General features: G+C 37.2%; 4 protein-coding genes across 4 annotated transcripts; 2 read left to right on the forward strand and 2 right to left on the reverse strand.

The window, feature by feature from the left end:
• Positions 1 to 1,998: 1,998 nt before the first annotated feature.
• LOC149404926 (uncharacterized) lies at positions 1,999 to 3,324 on the forward strand. The gene is made up of 2 exons (XM_089607724.1): positions 1,999 to 2,480; positions 2,667 to 3,324. The coding sequence occupies exons 1-2, from the start codon at positions 1,999 to 2,001 to the stop codon at positions 3,322 to 3,324; spliced, it is 1,140 nt and encodes a 379-aa protein (XP_089463850.1).
• Positions 3,325 to 3,399: 75 nt separating this feature from the next.
• On the forward strand, positions 3,400 to 4,140 carry LOC149404927 (uncharacterized). The gene has a single exon (XM_089607725.1). The coding sequence runs from the start codon at positions 3,400 to 3,402 to the stop codon at positions 4,138 to 4,140; it is 741 nt and encodes a 246-aa protein (XP_089463851.1).
• Positions 4,141 to 6,426: 2,286 nt separating this feature from the next.
• Positions 6,427 to 9,284, reverse strand: LOC149404928 (S-norcoclaurine synthase 1-like). The gene is made up of 4 exons (XM_089606683.1): positions 8,880 to 9,284; positions 8,261 to 8,508; positions 7,844 to 8,168; positions 6,427 to 6,760 (listed from the first exon to the last, which is right to left on the reverse strand). The coding sequence occupies exons 1-4, from the start codon at positions 9,210 to 9,212 to the stop codon at positions 6,509 to 6,511; spliced, it is 1,158 nt and encodes a 385-aa protein (XP_089462809.1). The 5' UTR covers positions 9,213 to 9,284; the 3' UTR covers positions 6,427 to 6,508.
• A 3,738-nt stretch (positions 9,285 to 13,022) lies between these two features.
• On the reverse strand, positions 13,023 to 16,152 carry LOC149404929 (Peroxidase superfamily protein). The gene is made up of 4 exons (XM_089602715.1): positions 15,991 to 16,152; positions 15,082 to 15,273; positions 14,300 to 14,465; positions 13,023 to 13,629 (listed from the first exon to the last, which is right to left on the reverse strand). The coding sequence occupies exons 1-4, from the start codon at positions 16,036 to 16,038 to the stop codon at positions 13,202 to 13,204; spliced, it is 834 nt and encodes a 277-aa protein (XP_089458841.1). The 5' UTR covers positions 16,039 to 16,152; the 3' UTR covers positions 13,023 to 13,201.
• Positions 16,153 to 17,590: the final 1,438 nt, after the last annotated feature.

The following is a 17,590-nucleotide window of genomic DNA, read 5'->3' on the forward strand; positions in this document are numbered from 1 at the left end:
TATTCGCTTCCACATTTTCCCGATCGTCTAATGAGCGCTCCATACGCATTGAGAAACTCGTGCCCAGGACACTGTATGTGTATGTGTCTTATAAAAAGTTCGCTTTCTCTTTTGAGTAGGGTTACACATCTTGTTATCTCGTTGCAATCGACATTGCTGATACTTTGCATTTTTCTAGATGTTCGTGCAACTCTGTTTGATTGACTGCCATTACTGAGCTTATCACAATGTTTGTTGTGTTGTTAATTCAGGTTATTGTAAACACATATTGTTATAAGAGTTGTTGAAACACTAGAAGAGTGTGAGTGGAAAGTGTAAGGAGCTCAAACTTAAAGGGAACCGAATCCTCGCATCTTGTCTTCCCAACAATACCAATTATACGCGTCACCTTCGAGCGCCCACACGGCATGTTTGGTCTTCTCCTCGCCGGCGAGAACGTAATACTCAAAGTAGCGCTCAACCTTGGAAATCCAAGCGTCGGGGTTCGTTCCGTAAAAAAATGGAAATTCCACACGCCGAAGTCGAAGCTCGCCTCGTGGACCCTGTTGGTGGTGGAAATGATGGTCCGGCCGATGATTCAGACATGGTAGAGGAGCATCGTATCTTCCATAGTCAGCGTCGTAATGCTGTTGCACATCCGGTCAAATTTCTCCTTCGAATCGGCGTCGTTCAGGTATCTCATTGTTTTTTCAATGATGCTTGTGTCCATAATCCTCCCGAGCCACCCAATGATGCTGCTCATTGGTTCGGTTCGCTTCATTCCTGGCTCTCACCGCTGTGATGCAATTGACGACCCGAGGATGGAGATCCTCATTCTCAACACCTCGCGCCGTTGGTGGTGGACCGCAAATTCCCCGATTTCCTCCAACGTTCTCGTTATCCGCTCTTGCTATTGGACCTTTCTCGTCACTGCCGGTTCTATGTGTTTCAAATCCAAATCGGAGAACGCGTCGTGTAGTTCAATGCATCCCTGCCTTCCGTGCTAGTCGGAGTCGCGATCTCTGGACCTGTTTGGAAGATCTACGCGTCCATGAAATTTTGCTTAATGAGCTTTGTGATATGCGTAAATCTCTTTGTGGTTTCTCTCTTGTTCGCATCCATCCTATTTTGACTCTCATCGAACCTCGCCACGAAGTTTTCCAACTCTGATCTGGCTGAACTGAGTGCCTCGTTCACCTCTCGATCAGTTCGCGAATCGTGTCGGTCTTGCCTTCAACCGCGTCGAACCTCGTCGAGTTGTTCTTTTCTGCCATCGCGAATCTTCATTGCTCTAATACCAACTTGATACGCCCTAGGTTTCTGAACCTGCAATTACAACCCACCTGCAACAATCCAAGCTCCGCTTTAGTTCTCTCTCTCACTCACTACAATCGCTTGTGGTTAAAATACCAAGAATATACAAGTGTTTATGCAATATGCATGTTATAGAATTTCTGATTATAGGGAAGAAAGAGTATTTTATCGACTTGACCTAGACGGCCATGGAAATACAACGAATCGATACACTCGAGACGTAGGTCTTGTATTCTCCTAAACAACACTAGACTCAACAAATGATTTTCAAGATAACTAAAAGAAATGAAATAGAATAATTAAGTAGTCTGGACCCTTAACTTGCCACATCACCCGTCATGAGTGCCTCCGGTACGTTGCCCGTATCAGAGGCTTAACAATATCATGTTAGCAACTCAGCTGGTGAGATTCGAAATATCCCACGGGCCATTATTAAGGGTGATAATAAGATATTTTTGGACAGTTTAGAGCTCAAACGAGACAGTCCGTTGTGGTCTATTATCACCCTTTTTTTAGAAGAGTAAATTCGTAGGGTGTAGCAGAGTGGGTTGAGAAGATCAAGCGGTGCATCATGTCGGTTAGCTTCTCTTTCAACATCAACGGAGAGGTTCGAGGAAAGGTGGTGCCAGAGAGGGGGCTTCGACAAGGGATCCGTTTTCGCCATTTCTCGTCCTTATTTGTGCGGAGGGCCTTTCGAGCCTTCTCATGGAGGCGAAAAAATGGGGCGTTATCACTGGTGTTTGCTTTGGATGGGGGGAGCTTCGGGTGTCGCACTTGTTATTCACCAATGATAGCCTCATCTTTTTCCAGGCTTGTGTGGAGGAAGGTGATGCTATAAAGGGCTGCCTCGAGACTTACGCTGTGGCTTCCGGTCAACTTGTGAATTTCTCCAAGTCTGATATTAGCTTCGGTTGTGACGTGGCAGATGAGTCCAAGAATGTTATCGCGGCTACGCTCGAGGTCCCCATCACGGAATGCCACCTTCGGTACTTAGGACTCCCCACGCTTACCGGTAATAGGAAAGTGGAAGTCTTCACGTTTATCCGAGAGCGAGTTTGGGCAAAACTTCGGGCGTGGAGAGGATTTGGTTTTCGCAAGCGGGGCGTGAGATCCTCATCAAATTGGTCCTCCAAGCGATCCCGAGCTACGCGGAAAGTTGCTTCCGGCTCCCCAAAACTCTTATCTCCGTAATCCACAAAGCGGTGGCCAAGTTTTAGTGGGGAAATAGCGAGGAAGAGCGGAAGATCCATTGGTGCAAATGGGAGGAGCTAACCAAGCATAGGAGTGAAGGGGGTCTCAGCTTCCGCGACTTGGAAAAATTCAACCAAGTCCTTGTCGCGAAGAGTGTGACGCCTTATCCGGAGACCGAGCAGCCTTATTGAGAGGGTTTTTCGAGCGAGTTACTACCCGGACGACAACATTCTCGGAGCCTCGTGTCCCTCCTACGGCTCGAACCTTTGGCGAGGCTTGGTGTGGGGTAAAGAGGTGATTCTTGAGGGGTTGAGATGGAGAGTGAGTGATGGCGAATCGGTCTTTGTGGCGACGGATAAGTGGATTCCCCGGTCTCGTGACTTCTCGCTTATCGACCCCTCCTTTATACCCGATGACATGCGTGTGGCGGAACTCAAAAACCATGACGGAGAGTGGAATGAAGCCTTGGTCCGAGACATGTTCGGGAGAGAGGATGCCGATGCTATTCATGCTATCCTTTCGAGTCGTTTGGGGGGGTGGGGGGTGCCCGATGTGCTCCGATGGCACTTCTCCAATGACGGGGAGTACATGGTGAGGAGCGGTTACTGGCGAGCTTGTACCACCTTGATGAGACCGAGCCCTTCTTCCCCCTCGTCCTCGTCTAAGTGGTGGGAATTTCTTTGGAGACTCTCGATCCCCCCGAAAATTAAGCTTTTCATGTGGAGAGTTTGCAAAGGGTGGATTCCGGTGAAAACGGTCCTCCACCACCTGAAAATCACCGACAAGTACCGCTGCCCTATTAGCCTCGGAGCTCCGGAGACGGTCACTCATGCCTTATAGAAGTGTCGGTGGGTGAAGAAAGTGTGGGCTCTCACTAGCTTCGAGGATATCATAAAAACATACCAAGGGGAGGACATGGTGGGAACTTTCGCTAAGATCTCGGAGGCCGTCAAGTATAGTAATTTTGAGTTCCTTATTGTTTTGGTGTGGGAGATTTGGAATCATAGGAATAAAGTTCTCTCCGGGAATGCGAAGTGGTCCTCCGAAGCTCTTGTGGAGTGGTTCGGTGGCTTCCTCGACGCTCATAGGGAAGCTAACAAGACCCGGCGTCATGAGGGCTGCAAGGTTACGGTGTCAGCTTGGCCTCCCCCGAGTCCCGGTGTGCGCGTGATTAGTGTTGACGCGGAGATTGATGACACGGGGGGTCGCTATGGTACCGGTTGCGTGATTCGGGACCACCGGAGAATGGTGTTGGCTTCGGAGGTCTCGGTTAAACCTTTTGGGTTCTCGCCGGTGCTTGCGGAGGCGGCGGCTATTCGGCAAGGTCTTGCGTATGCGGAAGATTTGGGTCTTGGGAGGGTGGTGGTCCAATCCGATTGTCTTCAAGTGGTGAACGTTTTAAAGATCAGAGACTCGCCCCCGACGGAGCTTGGTACGCTTTTAGAAGACATCAAGGTGAGTTCCTCTACTTTTCTTTATTCTAGTTTTCTTTTTATTCCTCGCTCTTGTAACGTGGTGGCTCATAATTTGGCCAAATATGCTCTTGTTGTTGATTCGGAGGCTCGATGGTTGGGGCTTGTCCCGCCTTGCGCCGTCCGTGGTGTGCCATACGTGAAAGCTTTAATATATTTCCTGTGGTTCCTCCCAAAACATTGAATTCATTAAATTTGACTTGGTGTCAAGGGCAATGAACGAAACTGCCCATAACATTGGTCAATGGGCTATGAACCATGCTAACAGTGGCTTTTATGATGTAAAGGAATTTCGGATCCTCGTTCGGAAGAATATGTTGGCGAATTCCAGTTCTTAATGAAATTTTTATCCTTTTTTAAAAAAAAAGGTAATTCAATCAATTCTATATAATTGAGCTAAAAAAAATTTATTTTCATGTGTGTTCCTAGGAATAACAACAATAAAGTAAAATAGTTTTGTTACATAAAATATATCTTCAATCGAATTATGTAAAATTGAAGTGGATTCCACGTAGGATTCAAATTTGGAACCACTTTGCTTTTTGTGCGTGAAGAGAAGTTCATGTTATTTGATCCAATTGCTATTAAGATTGATAAGCCCATTAATTTTTCACTAATTTCCCGTAATTACTCTCAACTGTAAGCAATTAAAACACAAAAAAACAATCACAAGCACAATGAAAATAATTTAGACCCATAATTGAGTGAAAAAGAATCTTAAACAATTGAGAAATAAAGGAGTTGCGTTAGGTTGAAATAAATGGGTACTAATTCTAGTGACTCCCTCAACCACTTTACTAGAAAAAAGCTCAATTACGTAGTCTTAGACTTTGTTGCGTTGAGACTATATACATATATATATATATATATATATATATATATATATAATTGAGAAATAAAGGAGTTGTGTTAGGTTGAAATAAATGGCTACTAATTCTAGTGACTCCCCCAACCACTTTATTAGAAAAAAGCTCAATTACGTAGCCTTAGACTTTGTTGCGTTGAGACATATATATATATATATATATATATATATATATATATATATATATATATGCAGCCAAACCGATCGGTATTTAAACTTTATAAAGAATGCAACACGGGGACATAACTTATCACACATAGCAAGATTCGATAAATATATAATAGTTGATCAAGCAAATTATTCAATGGCTTAATAAACGCACCAAATTCGTTACAACTTAAAATTACACGTAGAATATTGTAACTCATTCTTGCAGCTTCATGCTATTGATTGCGGACTTACCATCAATCTTTTTTTTCTTCTGAAAAAAGCCACTTTATAATATTCGACATATGAAATAGATTTATAGTTTGGCTTGTTGACCTTCACAAGATCCGGCAAAGGACCAACCTGGTCTCCGCAGGCTGGCCATGAAACGATGCAATCGAGAGGTGGTCCTTTTCCTGGTTTGCAAGAACTCGGTGCTCTACACCCTTGTACTCTCCGTTGCTCATCATCTACATTTATAATTGGAGATTAAAACATAAAATGCTTATTATATTATTTAGAAATTATTGAATGCGTATGGTTAGCTTGCGTTACCAATAAGTTTTTTGGACACGGTTGGTCATTAAAAATTTAACTATTTATATTAGGAATGTATCACTTTCAAAAAATCCAAAATTAACAGCGGATTCGAAAGTATTATTAAAACTTAATACTTGCACATTTTAACTGTTTCACTTATTTTAGACAAATTTTATTATCTTCCAAATTCATTCATTTTTATTGGAAATTTACTTATAACAACCCTTTTAAAAACAATTCAATCGAACACAATGCAATCATAAGTCATGATAACAGTTAATAATAATTTACATTGAAATGTATTTGTGCTCATAAATCTTTCAGCGTAAACATCTCATACATTATTATGCAAGTGGCCTTTTTTTTATCACTATATATTGCAGCACTTTAACCAATTTCATTTGCATTTTAAAACTTACACGCGAAATCTATGAGCTACGTAAGTAAGAAAGTCAAAACAGACAAAAAAACCTTCTACCGATGTTTCTAACATCAGAAAAAAAAATATATATGTTTGCCATATCAACAACCGCGAGTAACAACAAAGTCAATTCCTTATTTGTGAAATAGCTAAAGATTACCTAATATTAGTGAAGTTGTCAAAAGAAAAAGAAAAAAAGTACCAGGCACAAATTGAATATTATTATGATTTTGACTAAAAAACCAATTCGACTATTTTATATTATTTTGTCATGAAAAAAATACCAATAATTTGCATTAAAACAAACATTCATAACATAACATAACATGTCCATCGGTGTTCACTGATCCGGTATAAAATATGAGTTTATATATATATATATATATATATATATATATATATATATATATATCGATCAGTATTTAAACTTTATAAAGAATGCAGCACGAGCATATAACATATCACACATAGCAAGATTCGATAAATATATCATATAGTTGATCCAGAAAATTATTTAATGGCTTAATAATAAACGCACCAAATTCGTTACAACTTAAAGTTACACGTATAAATTGTAACTCATTCTTGCAGCTTCATGCTGTTGATTGCGGACTTACCATCAATCTTTTTTTTCTGATAAATAACCACTTTAAAATATTCGCCATATGAAATAGATTTATACTTTGGCTTGTTGACCTTCACAAGATCCGGCAAAGGACCAACCATGGTCTCCGCAGGCGGGCCATGAAACGATGCAATCGAGAGGCGGTCCTTTTCCTGGTTTGCAAGAACTCGGTGCTCTACACTCTTGTACTCTCCGTTGCTCATCATCTACATTTATAATTGAAAATTAAAACATAAATGCTTATAATATTGTTTAAAAATTATTGAGCGCGTATGATTAGTTAGTTTGCGTTACCAATAAGTTTTTTGGACACGTACGGCTTGTCATTAAAAATTTAACGATTTATATTAGGAATTTATCACTTTCAAAGAATCTATAATTTAATTGCAGAATCAAAAGTATTATTAAAATTTAGTACTTGAACATTTTAACTATTTCACTTATTTTACACAAATTTTATTATTTTGCAAATTCATTCATTTTTATTGGAAATTTACTTATAACATCCCTTTAAAAAACAATTTAATCAAACACTTAATGCAATCATAAGTTATGATAACAGTTAATAATAATTTACATTGAAATGTATTTGTACTCATAAATCTTTCCGCGTAAACAGCTCATACATTGTTATGCAAGTGGCCTTTTTTTTTTTTTTTTAATCACTATATATTGCAGCACTTGAACCAATTTCATTTGCATATTAAAACTTACAAGAAATTTATGAGCTAAGTAAGAAAGTCAAAACATGTTTTCCAACCTAAGAAACTTGTTAATCTTAATACTAATACTATTTTCATTTCACGATTTTTAAATATATTATAAACAAGATATTAATTGACTTTGACTTAATGTATTAGATATAATATAAATATATGATTTTCATTCGAGTTATAAAGTCATTTGTCGAGAATTATAATTCGAAAAAACCAATCTAAACCAATCCGTTTATTTTGGGTTGATTTGGTTTGGTTTACCTTTCAATCGGGTTGGTTTGAGTTTTAAAACTAAAAAATTAGCTGTAGCGGTTCGAATTGATAGCACATATAAAAACCGACTAATTATCCACCCCAATTACATCCCTAATATGCATATTAAAATTTATAAGACATCTATGAGCTAAGTAAGAAACTCAAAACATGTTTTCCAACCTAAGAAACTTGTTAATACTATAATGACATGTTACAAAATCAATTTCGAGAAATGAATTGCAAAAGAACAAGGTTAAGATGAATTATATAATAATCTAGGAGCTATTTACTCTAGAAAAAACATAGTAATATAGTTACCTGAAGGGTGTCGCCAATAAAGACGTTGAGTGAATCAGGAATGAAGTTCGGAATCACCCATTTGTCGTCTTTCTTGATTTGCAAGCCTTGGGCGTCATTTACTTGGAGTATCATCGTCAAGGCGGTGGGATCAGAGTGCGGAGAGAGGCCAATCACTTTGCTACTCATAGCACAATGAGGGTAAAATGTCGCTCGCATCGTCTGTCGTCCATCTTTAAACAAACCACCAAGGGTCTCCGTATCGAGCCCTAAGTTCGTAGACATCGGTTTCAACAGTTTGAATAGAACTTCTTCCAAACCCTTCAAGTACTTCTCTAGGCTTTCTCTGAAAGGCATAAAAATAACACTACTCTTAATTTTTTTTTTCTTCTCAAATTTGTAAGAAAGATAATTACAGTGTTTACCATGCACACATACCTAAAGGAAATCGGGTGGTTAGGCCAAAGTGCCATATTTCTATTGGAAACAGGATTGCAATAGAGCACAAGCGAGTCATTCCAATCAATTCTTTCTTCTTCAGATCCGACAGGTTGCCAACCGTAGCCTTCAGGATGGTTCCTCCCTAGCGAATAAGTTGCCTTCGTCTCAAGCGGGAGCTCAAAGAATTCCATCATATCGCCTTTGATCTTTTCGATAACTTCTTTTGGGATTCCAAAGTTGATTAACTGCCTCAACATACCACCATAGGATTATTACAAATTGAAAATTATGCATGAAAAATACCCTAAACCAAACACACCCTTAAAGTTAATCTTAAACTCCATTACATTTAATTTTTATAATTTTTTTTGAGTTAAAATTGTTAACTTTTACCTTGATAAAACTTAAAGCAAGGTTTACCAAATGTTTTTTTTTTAAAGTACATCTTTGCTATGGTGAGGATTCAACCTACGGCCTCTAGTGTGACATACCACAAGGTTTACCAAATGTTGAAGACATTTCAGTACTCCCGTTTAACTTATTTAATGACTATTGATTATAATTGTATCATATGATTATTAATGACTGGCTGAACTAAACCATTCATAAAGAGTACCTGGAAGAAGCCCCAGTGTTTACAAGCCAAGTGAAGGTTTTCCAGTTCAGCCATTGCAGTCAGTGGATCACTTTGATCAAGTAGTTTGCTCATATCAACCACCGGAACGCTCTGCGAATCATCGACCGCAGCTTCGTCGAGTTCGCTTTCACGCCGGAGATAGCATCGTGGGATTTCTTCTAAGTTTTGGGAAGCAAGGGCTTGGACACTCTTTACTTGCAGATAATCGCCTTTCTCGGGGTCCATCTCTCTCTCTCTCTCTCTCTCTCTCTCTCTCTCTCTCTCTCTCTCTCTATCCCCTATAAATAGAGAAGATTTTGTTCTCTCTCTCATATGAAAACATGTATTATTTGATTCCAAGATGTGGTAGGTCTTCCTAAAAAAAAAGCATGCAGTAGGTGGAACGTCGTTTCTCTCTCTCTCTCTCTCTCTCTCTTCTCTCTCCAATAAATAGAGAAGATATTGTTTTCTATCTCTCGTGAAAACATGTATTATTTGATCCCAGGATTTGGTAGGTCCTCCCAAAAAAAAAAAAAAAAAAAAAAAAAAAAAAGAAAAAGAGAGCATGTAGGGGATGGCAACGGGTACGGGTAACACCGGGTACACCTATTTCGTTACCCGTACCCGTTATAATTTTTTATCCGTTACCCGGACCCGTTTACCCGGATTTTGAGACGGGCCGGGTAACGGGGATACCCGCCGGATAAACGGGTTAAAAATGTTGGACCCGTTACCCGCTTAAAAAAAGGGTAGCGGGTCGGGTAGACCCGCTTACCCATTTATAAAATAAAAATCCATCAACAATATAAAATTTAAAAATAATATATCATCTTTAGGTAAACATATGATTTATTATATTTTTAAAAACAATGTTTAAAATATATCATCTAATTAGGTAAACATATGATTTCTTATTTTTTAAATATTTAAAAGTTAACGGATCGGGTCCCGAGTATTACCCGTTTACCCAAAAAGAACGGATATTACCCGACCCGAATAAATCGGGTAACGGGCCGGAACGCGGGTAACGGGTCAAGAGAAAACTCTGAGCAAAACAAGAGAAAACTTATCGTCGCACACAAAACAAGAGAAAACTCTGAGCAAAGAAAATAAATAAATAATACAAAAGCACAGAAAAAAAATAGTTTTTTTTTGCCATAACCTGCTGCTTCTATATTTTAAAGGAAAAGCCATTTCCCTATTCGCGAGGCATCGATCTAACCAACTAATTAAAAATATCAACTTGGGTGCGTGACCTGCGCTAAATCTGTTGGGCTCCAAGAGTCTTGACCCGAGATTTAAAATACCTGCCGACAATATACTTTGGTATATCAAAAATGGAAATGTTCGGTACGAAAGTTATTATAACACACTGAATATTGATACATTGTCAATATTTCTTTTATCTCAAGATTTAAAATACCTACGATATATTTTAGTATATCATCGATTTATCAAAAAACGGAAATTTTCGGTATAGAAATTATTATAACTCACTAAATACCGATATATTGTCGATATTTCTTTTACTAATTTTTAACTAAAATAAATTCACTTTTACAATGGTCGTGAGCTATGTTTAAAATTATTACTACAGACACAACTACATTTCAACCTTCATACGATCTCTTTTTGCGCACATACATTAGTGATCGAAATACTTTGCATGTGCATATGTATATACGATTTACATTATGGATTCGATTCTTTGATATATCTATGTATAAAAAACTACATAAAAAATACATATATCTATGTATATTTATTAGACATGTTGGTATCTATTATATACATTTGAAAAAACTAATATAAAACATATTTTTAATTATATTTTTTATAATATATTAGTCGGTATAATTGCCGATAAGTAATATATTAACGATATACCATCGGTATTATCAATAATTGTTATATATATTTTCATAGGATACCAATCAACATATCAGTCGATAGTCGATATATCAGTAAAATATAAAGACATATATTTGTTATATAAATTCGAATTGGATCTATTGAAAATATTTCAACGTTTAAAGTTTCAACATCAACTACTATAACAAGGCATTTCAAAGCATCTAAAAAAATTTAAAAAAGGTTATTTGATGAGTGCGATTCATTAACACTTATCAATGCGTTTTGAGCGAGAATCGAAACTTGTTAAGTGTTTTAATGTTTTTTTAGTTCTTAGTAAAATTTCAGGTTTTCAAGCTAATAGGAGCATTTAGAGCTTAATAGTGATAAGTGCGTTTCGTACGCGTTAAAATCCTATTTCCCGGCTTGAATCTCGTGAGTTCTCCTATGCATTTGATGTCTTTTAGTGTGTTTTGAGTGATTTTACAGATTTGAGAGGTCAACTAGATGTAAAGGAGGTTAGTAGCCCATCATTTGAACAAGTTAGAGCGGAACAAGAAACATGGAGTCCAATTCTACATGATTTTGAGATTCTCTATTACAATTTTGCATTAATTCTTTCCACCATTGGATATCGCTTTCTATTAGCTTTTCACCACATATTTATTTGAAAGAGTCGGACACCGGAGCAAGAAGTTATGGCTATTTTAAGTATCACTGCGAGCCGCGGACACCAAATAGAGCAATACGCGCGTTCCGTGCGCCCACTTGCATGCTGTGCACCCCAACTGCTTGTTTGGCACCGATTTTTCCTTTAAAAAGCCATTAAGATGCTATTTTTCGATTTTGACGAGTTTTTTCTTGTGTATACTTGTTAGAAACCCTAATAGCATAACTTTTGTTTTATTTTAAGCTTTTAATTATTGTTTGGCTTGTTGGAAGAGAAGATAAAACAAGAGAAAAAGACCACCGTTTGTCGTCGATTGACAATCACGATTCAACGTTTTTCGTTTTTATCTCTATTCATTGGAACTCCAAGCTTTTAATTATTGTTTGGCTTGTTGGAAGAGAAGATAAAACAAGAGAAAAAGACCACCGTTTGTCGTCAATTGACAATCACGATTCAACGTTTTTCGTTTTTATCTCTATTAATTGGAACTCCCGTTTATATTTATTTATTTTGTTATGGATTTTATGGAATTATTTTTATTTATTTTGCGTTTTCGTTACTCTCGACGTCATGAACTGAACCCCTTAAAGGTGATGGCTTAGCTATTCTCAAATATGGTTGTAGATTCGTTATTTATAGATTGAAGTTTTTTTTTCTGTTCATATTCTCTATTGTTTGGATTAATTCCGTACTTATTGCTTGTTTGAGATTCATGACCTCATTCAAGATTTTTAGGATTGACTTGATGCTTGAGAAATATTAGGTTGATCGTGCATAAAATATTAATTCACCGTAGTACATTCCTAAGTTAGAGATAGTTAGGCTACTATGGAGTCATGTGTACACTCTTGTTTGTAGTGTTTATCATATTTTTTTAGGGTTTGAGATTGGGAGATGAAAACTCAATATTGACATATGTTGTTAGATGCTCGAGAGAGATTTAGCGATAATATTACGGTCTCATCACCTCGACGAAGACCTTAGTCAACACCGCATGAGGAGGATCCCCTAACAAATACGGGTGTTATTTGTAGAAGTCTCGGGAAAGTTATTTTGTGGAAGTGAGGGGATCTCAGACTTAGATGGAGCCTAAGTTGCAATTGAAGAAGATAGATGTTAGTTGGGTAGGTAACGAAGAAGTCGTTGAGTGTAAAACTTAATTGTACCATGCTATCATAATAAATTGCTTTCCACCAGGCAATGGTCCTTCAAACGTGGGACGACATGCAAAATTAGGTCATTAATTTGAGTATTTGTTTACTATTCTGTACTTTTTAGGTTCACAACATATTCTCATTGATTTTAGCGATTGTTACAGAACCCGCCTGAAACATTTCTGTAAGACACGCACAGATTAGGTAATTCCACTGATGTGGAGTCAGGAATGGAAAGGCCTCAGCTGCCTTCATTCCAAAAAGGCAAGGCAAACATTTATTATGCCATTTTCAAATCCGAAAATTTTCTTGAATGGAGTTGGGTGCTGACTCAAAGACTACTTGAAAAATAGAGCTTACGTAAAGTTTGAGCTTATCAATTGGTGCTTTCATTTCATTCCTACTTTCACAATGAGAAATGACGATATTGTAGTTAGATTAACACAAATTGATTTACCAAGCAGAACCATATAATAATCTCGAGCACTTCTCGTTTAAGATAAATATATATCATATCAAAGTTGTAAAGAAACTTAAAAAGTGAGCAATACATTGCGAACTGGCGAGCATGTAAAAAGTATAAACCATTGAAATACGTCGTGGACAATGGTGTTCAATTCTAATGCTAAACAAATAAATCTCAATGACTACAATGTATTAACAAACCTACAATTCGTTCTAATCTCTCCTTTCTCCCCGGTGAGAACATTGATATTCCCCATCTTGATCATTGAGTGGGCAAAAGAAGCAAAGAAAAGCTCTTCATTATAGGCATAAGCCCAAACCTTGTTTGTGATCGCACCATCGAAGTCTTGGGTAAGAAGCACGTTGTCCGACCCTAGCAAGGCCTTCCCTTGGAGGACGTTGAGGAAGTAGTTGTTGTCAAATCGGATCGGCGTCACGAGATCAAGCGGGGCTGTATTTTGATCGTCTCCGGATTCGGGGCATATGGACCGTAGGATCCTCCGGAAGGTGGTGTATCGCTTGTACTTGTCGTGGTGTTCCCGCGCATAATTTGCATCATACACTCTCTGTCGGAAGCTCAAACACCTCGCCTTCCCCATTGTGTGGCTTCCTATAGTCATGATCATGCTATTGGTCAACAATATTTTTCTTGTGTATAAGAAGACATGTTTTGGGTATTTGTTGGGTAGTTTCAATTTGACTCATAAACTTTAATATCTTTTTTACGCCCTCCTCCAAAGTTATAATTATGGGTATTCAATATATTTTGTACCCAAAAAAACACTTTTTGAACCTTATAACAATTTTTTTTTAAAAGTGTATATTAGCAATATGACTAGTTATTTCATTAAATATACGACTAAAAGGAAAACTAAAACTATTGTATTAGACAGTTATGCTTAATATTTGATTAGAAAATATAAAAATATATATTTAATGAAATCAAGAGTGACCTTGATTAAAATGCATTAAAATTAGATATGTGTTAAAAAAAAATGTGTAATTTTTTCCTTGAAAACTAGGCGAGAATTTTAGACAGGTTAAAAATGACGAAAATAAAAATTCAATGACTCGAGCGTAAAATATACTAAATAGGACTACGGAACATTTATTCTTAGAATTGGTGTTGGTATATTAATCCATCTTAACATCTCTTTGCCTCTAAGTCCTTTTAGTTTTAATATCGATAGTAGAACTAGTCAGTTTAGGCAATCATAAGAAACAATGCAATCAATTGTCTTTCTTATCCATCTAGTTTTTTTTTCCCCAGAATGAATTACCGGACAAAGTAACTAAATCGCCGATGTCAAGTCCTTGCTGCTCAAAATTAGCAATGAGAGTCTCGAGAGATGAGTTTGGCGAGGGGATGAACAGGTTGGCGCCACTGAAGCTTGCCTCCAACGAATCTTTCCGGCCCAGCAAAACATTCCATCCAGGTCCTCCTCTCTAATTATTACAAACATCGTAAGGAAGAGATTACTAAGAAAACTAATTCAAAGAAAGTCACTTGGATGTTTTGGAACATGAGACTGCTCAACTATTGAATTAGTCCCTATATTCAAAACATCTTTAAAAAAAATTATAAGTGATGATAAACCTTATCAATTTGACCAACACCGATTATATTCATTTAACGAACAATTGGGATACTTATAAGCAAACACACCTTTAGGTTTTCCGCGATTAAAAACTATTTATTCATAAACGTCAACGAAATTCGAAGTTATGGATTGCTATTTTATGAAATGTAGATTAGGCCCTTTCAGTTATACACAAGAAAATCAAGGGTTTGCTAAGATATAGTAGTATATATAAAATACAAGTGAATATTTTTTTATGATAGATATATAACATAATATTGGGTCACTAGGTCAAATCTGAATTTTTTAAGGTGATGATAAAATTTGACAACTACTTGAATTTCATTATATAGTAATTCTATTTTTCTCTGTAGGCTTTTCTCAAAGTATAACATAGCAAGTAAAACAATGCATTTCATTCATTAAACCTACATGCCACTCACACTTTTCTATGTATAAAGGGCATGATGGAATTTACGTACCATCTCAACAGAATCACGAGCAGCGATCGCCAGAATATCGGCACAAGAAACTGTACAAGGACAGGATATTTCTAAAGAGTTCTTGATATCATCGATGACCTCGAATCCTCGCAGCGAATCCACATTGGGACCGGCCTGTTTCTCACTCACTATCCCTGGAGCATTGTCGAGAAGGACCGACCCGTCGCAACCCTAATCATACTCACAGAGTTATCACTATTACATAATGATATTGAGCTAATTATGAGCATTGTCCGAAATTTAAAGAATCGGATAACCGAATTTTAAAAAACGGATATTGGACCAGATATTGGATTTAAGAAACCGGATAACCGAATATTCGGATAACCGAATTTCGGTTTTAGACTAAACTGGACTGGATATTGGACCTAATTTTTAAAAACCGAATATTCGGATTCGGATATAAAAAATGTAAGAAACCGAACCGAACCGATCCAGTTTCAGCCTTATTATGTACAATACAATAATAAAAATAAACACAATTAGAGAGTCAGAAGTGTGTGATTATAGCCTATTTTTAAGCTATTTATGATATAAATTTCATACCACACTACTAGACAGACATATATCTTAGATGCCACATGTATTGTCTACAAAAATTACCTTAATAAATTGGTCTTAAAAAAAAGAACGATAATAAACATCAGCGCGGCGTCAGCGGCTGCTGATGTTTATCATTTTTTGTAATAAAAAAGAACAAGGTTAAAGTAGCAAAATAAAAATTTCAACTCCTATTACAATTTGTGTAGCAACGCCAGGCTCCAGATACCTTAAATCGGACTGATCGGTTGATAAGATCCAAAAAAAAAATTGTTGTTATGGTAATTTAATGAGAGAGAGAGAGAGGGAGAGAGAGAGAGAGAGAGAGAGAGAGAGAGAGAGAGTTACCATGACAAAACAATCATGAAAATGCAAGCGGAGGAGAGAAGCTGCCATCCTCGGGTCTTTGAGCAGCGCAAACTGGACGTGACGACGAACAATCTCTTGTGCAGAAGGACAAGTCTCATGGTAGTAATCATAACTGAGAGGCAATATAATGTCCTCACTAGAACTAACCACAAAAAATAATGTTGTCACAATCAACAGTGTCTCCAACAGGTACTTCATCTTTTGGAAATTTAAGGCTACAAGTTTGTACCATAAGTAGCAAAACAATCACTTGTTTACTTATTCGTGTGTCAAACCAACTATTGCTAAAAAAAATAAAATAACAATATTAAGAAAACTTATATTTTTGTACATGTTTATTATATCAACGTTTGGTGCAACAAAAAAGTATCTAATTTGGTCTTCTATGCAAAATATAAAATATATATATACACATCGTCTTAACGCAACTAGGTCTATACTACGTAATTGAGCTTTTTTCTGGTAAAGTGGTTGAGTTACTAGATTTAGTAGCCATGTTTTTTCAACCTAACACAACTACTTTATTTCTCAATTGTTTAAGATTCTTTTTCACTCTATTATGGGTCTCAGTTATTTTCCTTTTGCTCGTGAATACACACACACACACACACACACACATATTGTGTTTTAATTGCTTACAGTTGAGAGTAATTACGGGAAATTAGTGAAAAATTGATGGGCTTATTAATCTTACTAGCAATTGGATCAAATAACTCTTCACGCACATAAAGCAAAGTCGTTCCAAATTTGTATCCTACGTGGAATCCACTTCAATTTTATATAATTCGATTGAAGATATATTTTATGTAACAAAACTGTTTTACTTTATTCTTGTTATTCCTAGGATACACGTGAAAATGAATTTTTTTAGCTCAACTCTAGAGAATTGTTTGAATTACTTTTTTTTTTTTTTAATTTTTAAAGGATAGAAATTTCATTAAAAACTGAAATTAGCCAAAATATTCTTCCGAACAAGGATCGGAAATTCCTTTACATCACAAAAGCCACTTTTAGCATGGTTCATAGCCCACTGACCAATGTTATGGGCAGTTTCGTTCATTGCCCTTGACACCAAGTTAAATTTAATGAATTCAAAGTTGCACCCTACAGATTTAGTCTTCTAAAAAAGAGTGATAATAGACACAACGAACAGTCTTGTTTGAGCTCCAAACTGTCCAAAAGTACGTTGTTATCAACCTCAATAATGACCTGTGGGATATTTCGAAACCTCACTAGCTGAGTCGCTAACAGAATATTGCTAGGCTTCCGATATGAGCCACGTACCGGAGGTGCGCGTGACGGGTGACATGGCAAGTTGAGTGTCCGGACTACTTAAGTCTTGTATTACAAAACACTTGTATATCCCTGGTATTTATAAACACGAGCGATGTTAGTGAGAGAGAGAGACAGAGAGAGAGAGAGAGAGAGAGAACTAAGCGGAGCTTGGATTGTTGCAGGTGGGTTGTATTGCAGGTTCGGCGGCAATTCTCAGCTCCGACAATCTAGGGCATATCAAGTACCCAACATCTCTTCCTCCACAGTTGAAACTCATTTGATCTCACCCTCCGAGCCTCCAACC

The sequence above is a fragment of the Urtica dioica genome, chromosome 2 (genome assembly GCF_054948205.1).
Source record: "Urtica dioica subsp. dioica isolate 48M chromosome 2, U.dioica_male_clone48M_v1_H2, whole genome shotgun sequence".
NCBI lineage: Eukaryota > Viridiplantae > Streptophyta > Magnoliopsida > Rosales > Urticaceae > Urtica > Urtica dioica.

Excerpts from the sequence above, each read along its gene's own strand:
- LOC149404927 (XM_089607725.1), top strand. The coding sequence starts at position 3,400 with ATGGTGGGAACTTTCGCTAAGATCTCGGAGGCCGTCAAGTATAGTAAT.
- LOC149404928 (XM_089606683.1), bottom strand. The coding sequence starts at position 9,212 with ATGAGAGAGAGAACAAAATCTTCTCTATTTATAGGGGATAGAGAGAGA. Across the intron at positions 8,169-8,260 it reads AACCACCCGATTTCCTTTAG|AGAAAGCCTAGAGAAGTACT; the intron begins GTATGTGTGCAT and ends TATGCCTTTCAG. Across the intron at positions 6,761-7,843 it reads TTATTGGCGACACCCTTCAG|ATGATGAGCAACGGAGAGTA; the intron begins GTAACTATATTA and ends TTATAAATGTAG.
- LOC149404929 (XM_089602715.1), bottom strand. The coding sequence starts at position 16,038 with ATGGCAGCTTCTCTCCTCCGCTTGCATTTTCATGATTGTTTTGTCATG. Across the intron at positions 15,274-15,990 it reads TTCATGATTGTTTTGTCATG|GGTTGCGACGGGTCGGTCCT; the intron begins GTAACTCTCTCT and ends GAGTATGATTAG. Across the intron at positions 14,466-15,081 it reads CTCGTGATTCTGTTGAGATG|AGAGGAGGACCTGGATGGAA; the intron begins GTACGTAAATTC and ends TGTAATAATTAG.
- LOC149404926 (XM_089607724.1), top strand. The coding sequence starts at position 1,999 with ATGGAGGCGAAAAAATGGGGCGTTATCACTGGTGTTTGCTTTGGATGG. Across the intron at positions 2,481-2,666 it reads TCCCCAAAACTCTTATCTCC|CCTTATTGAGAGGGTTTTTC; the intron begins GTAATCCACAAA and ends GAGACCGAGCAG.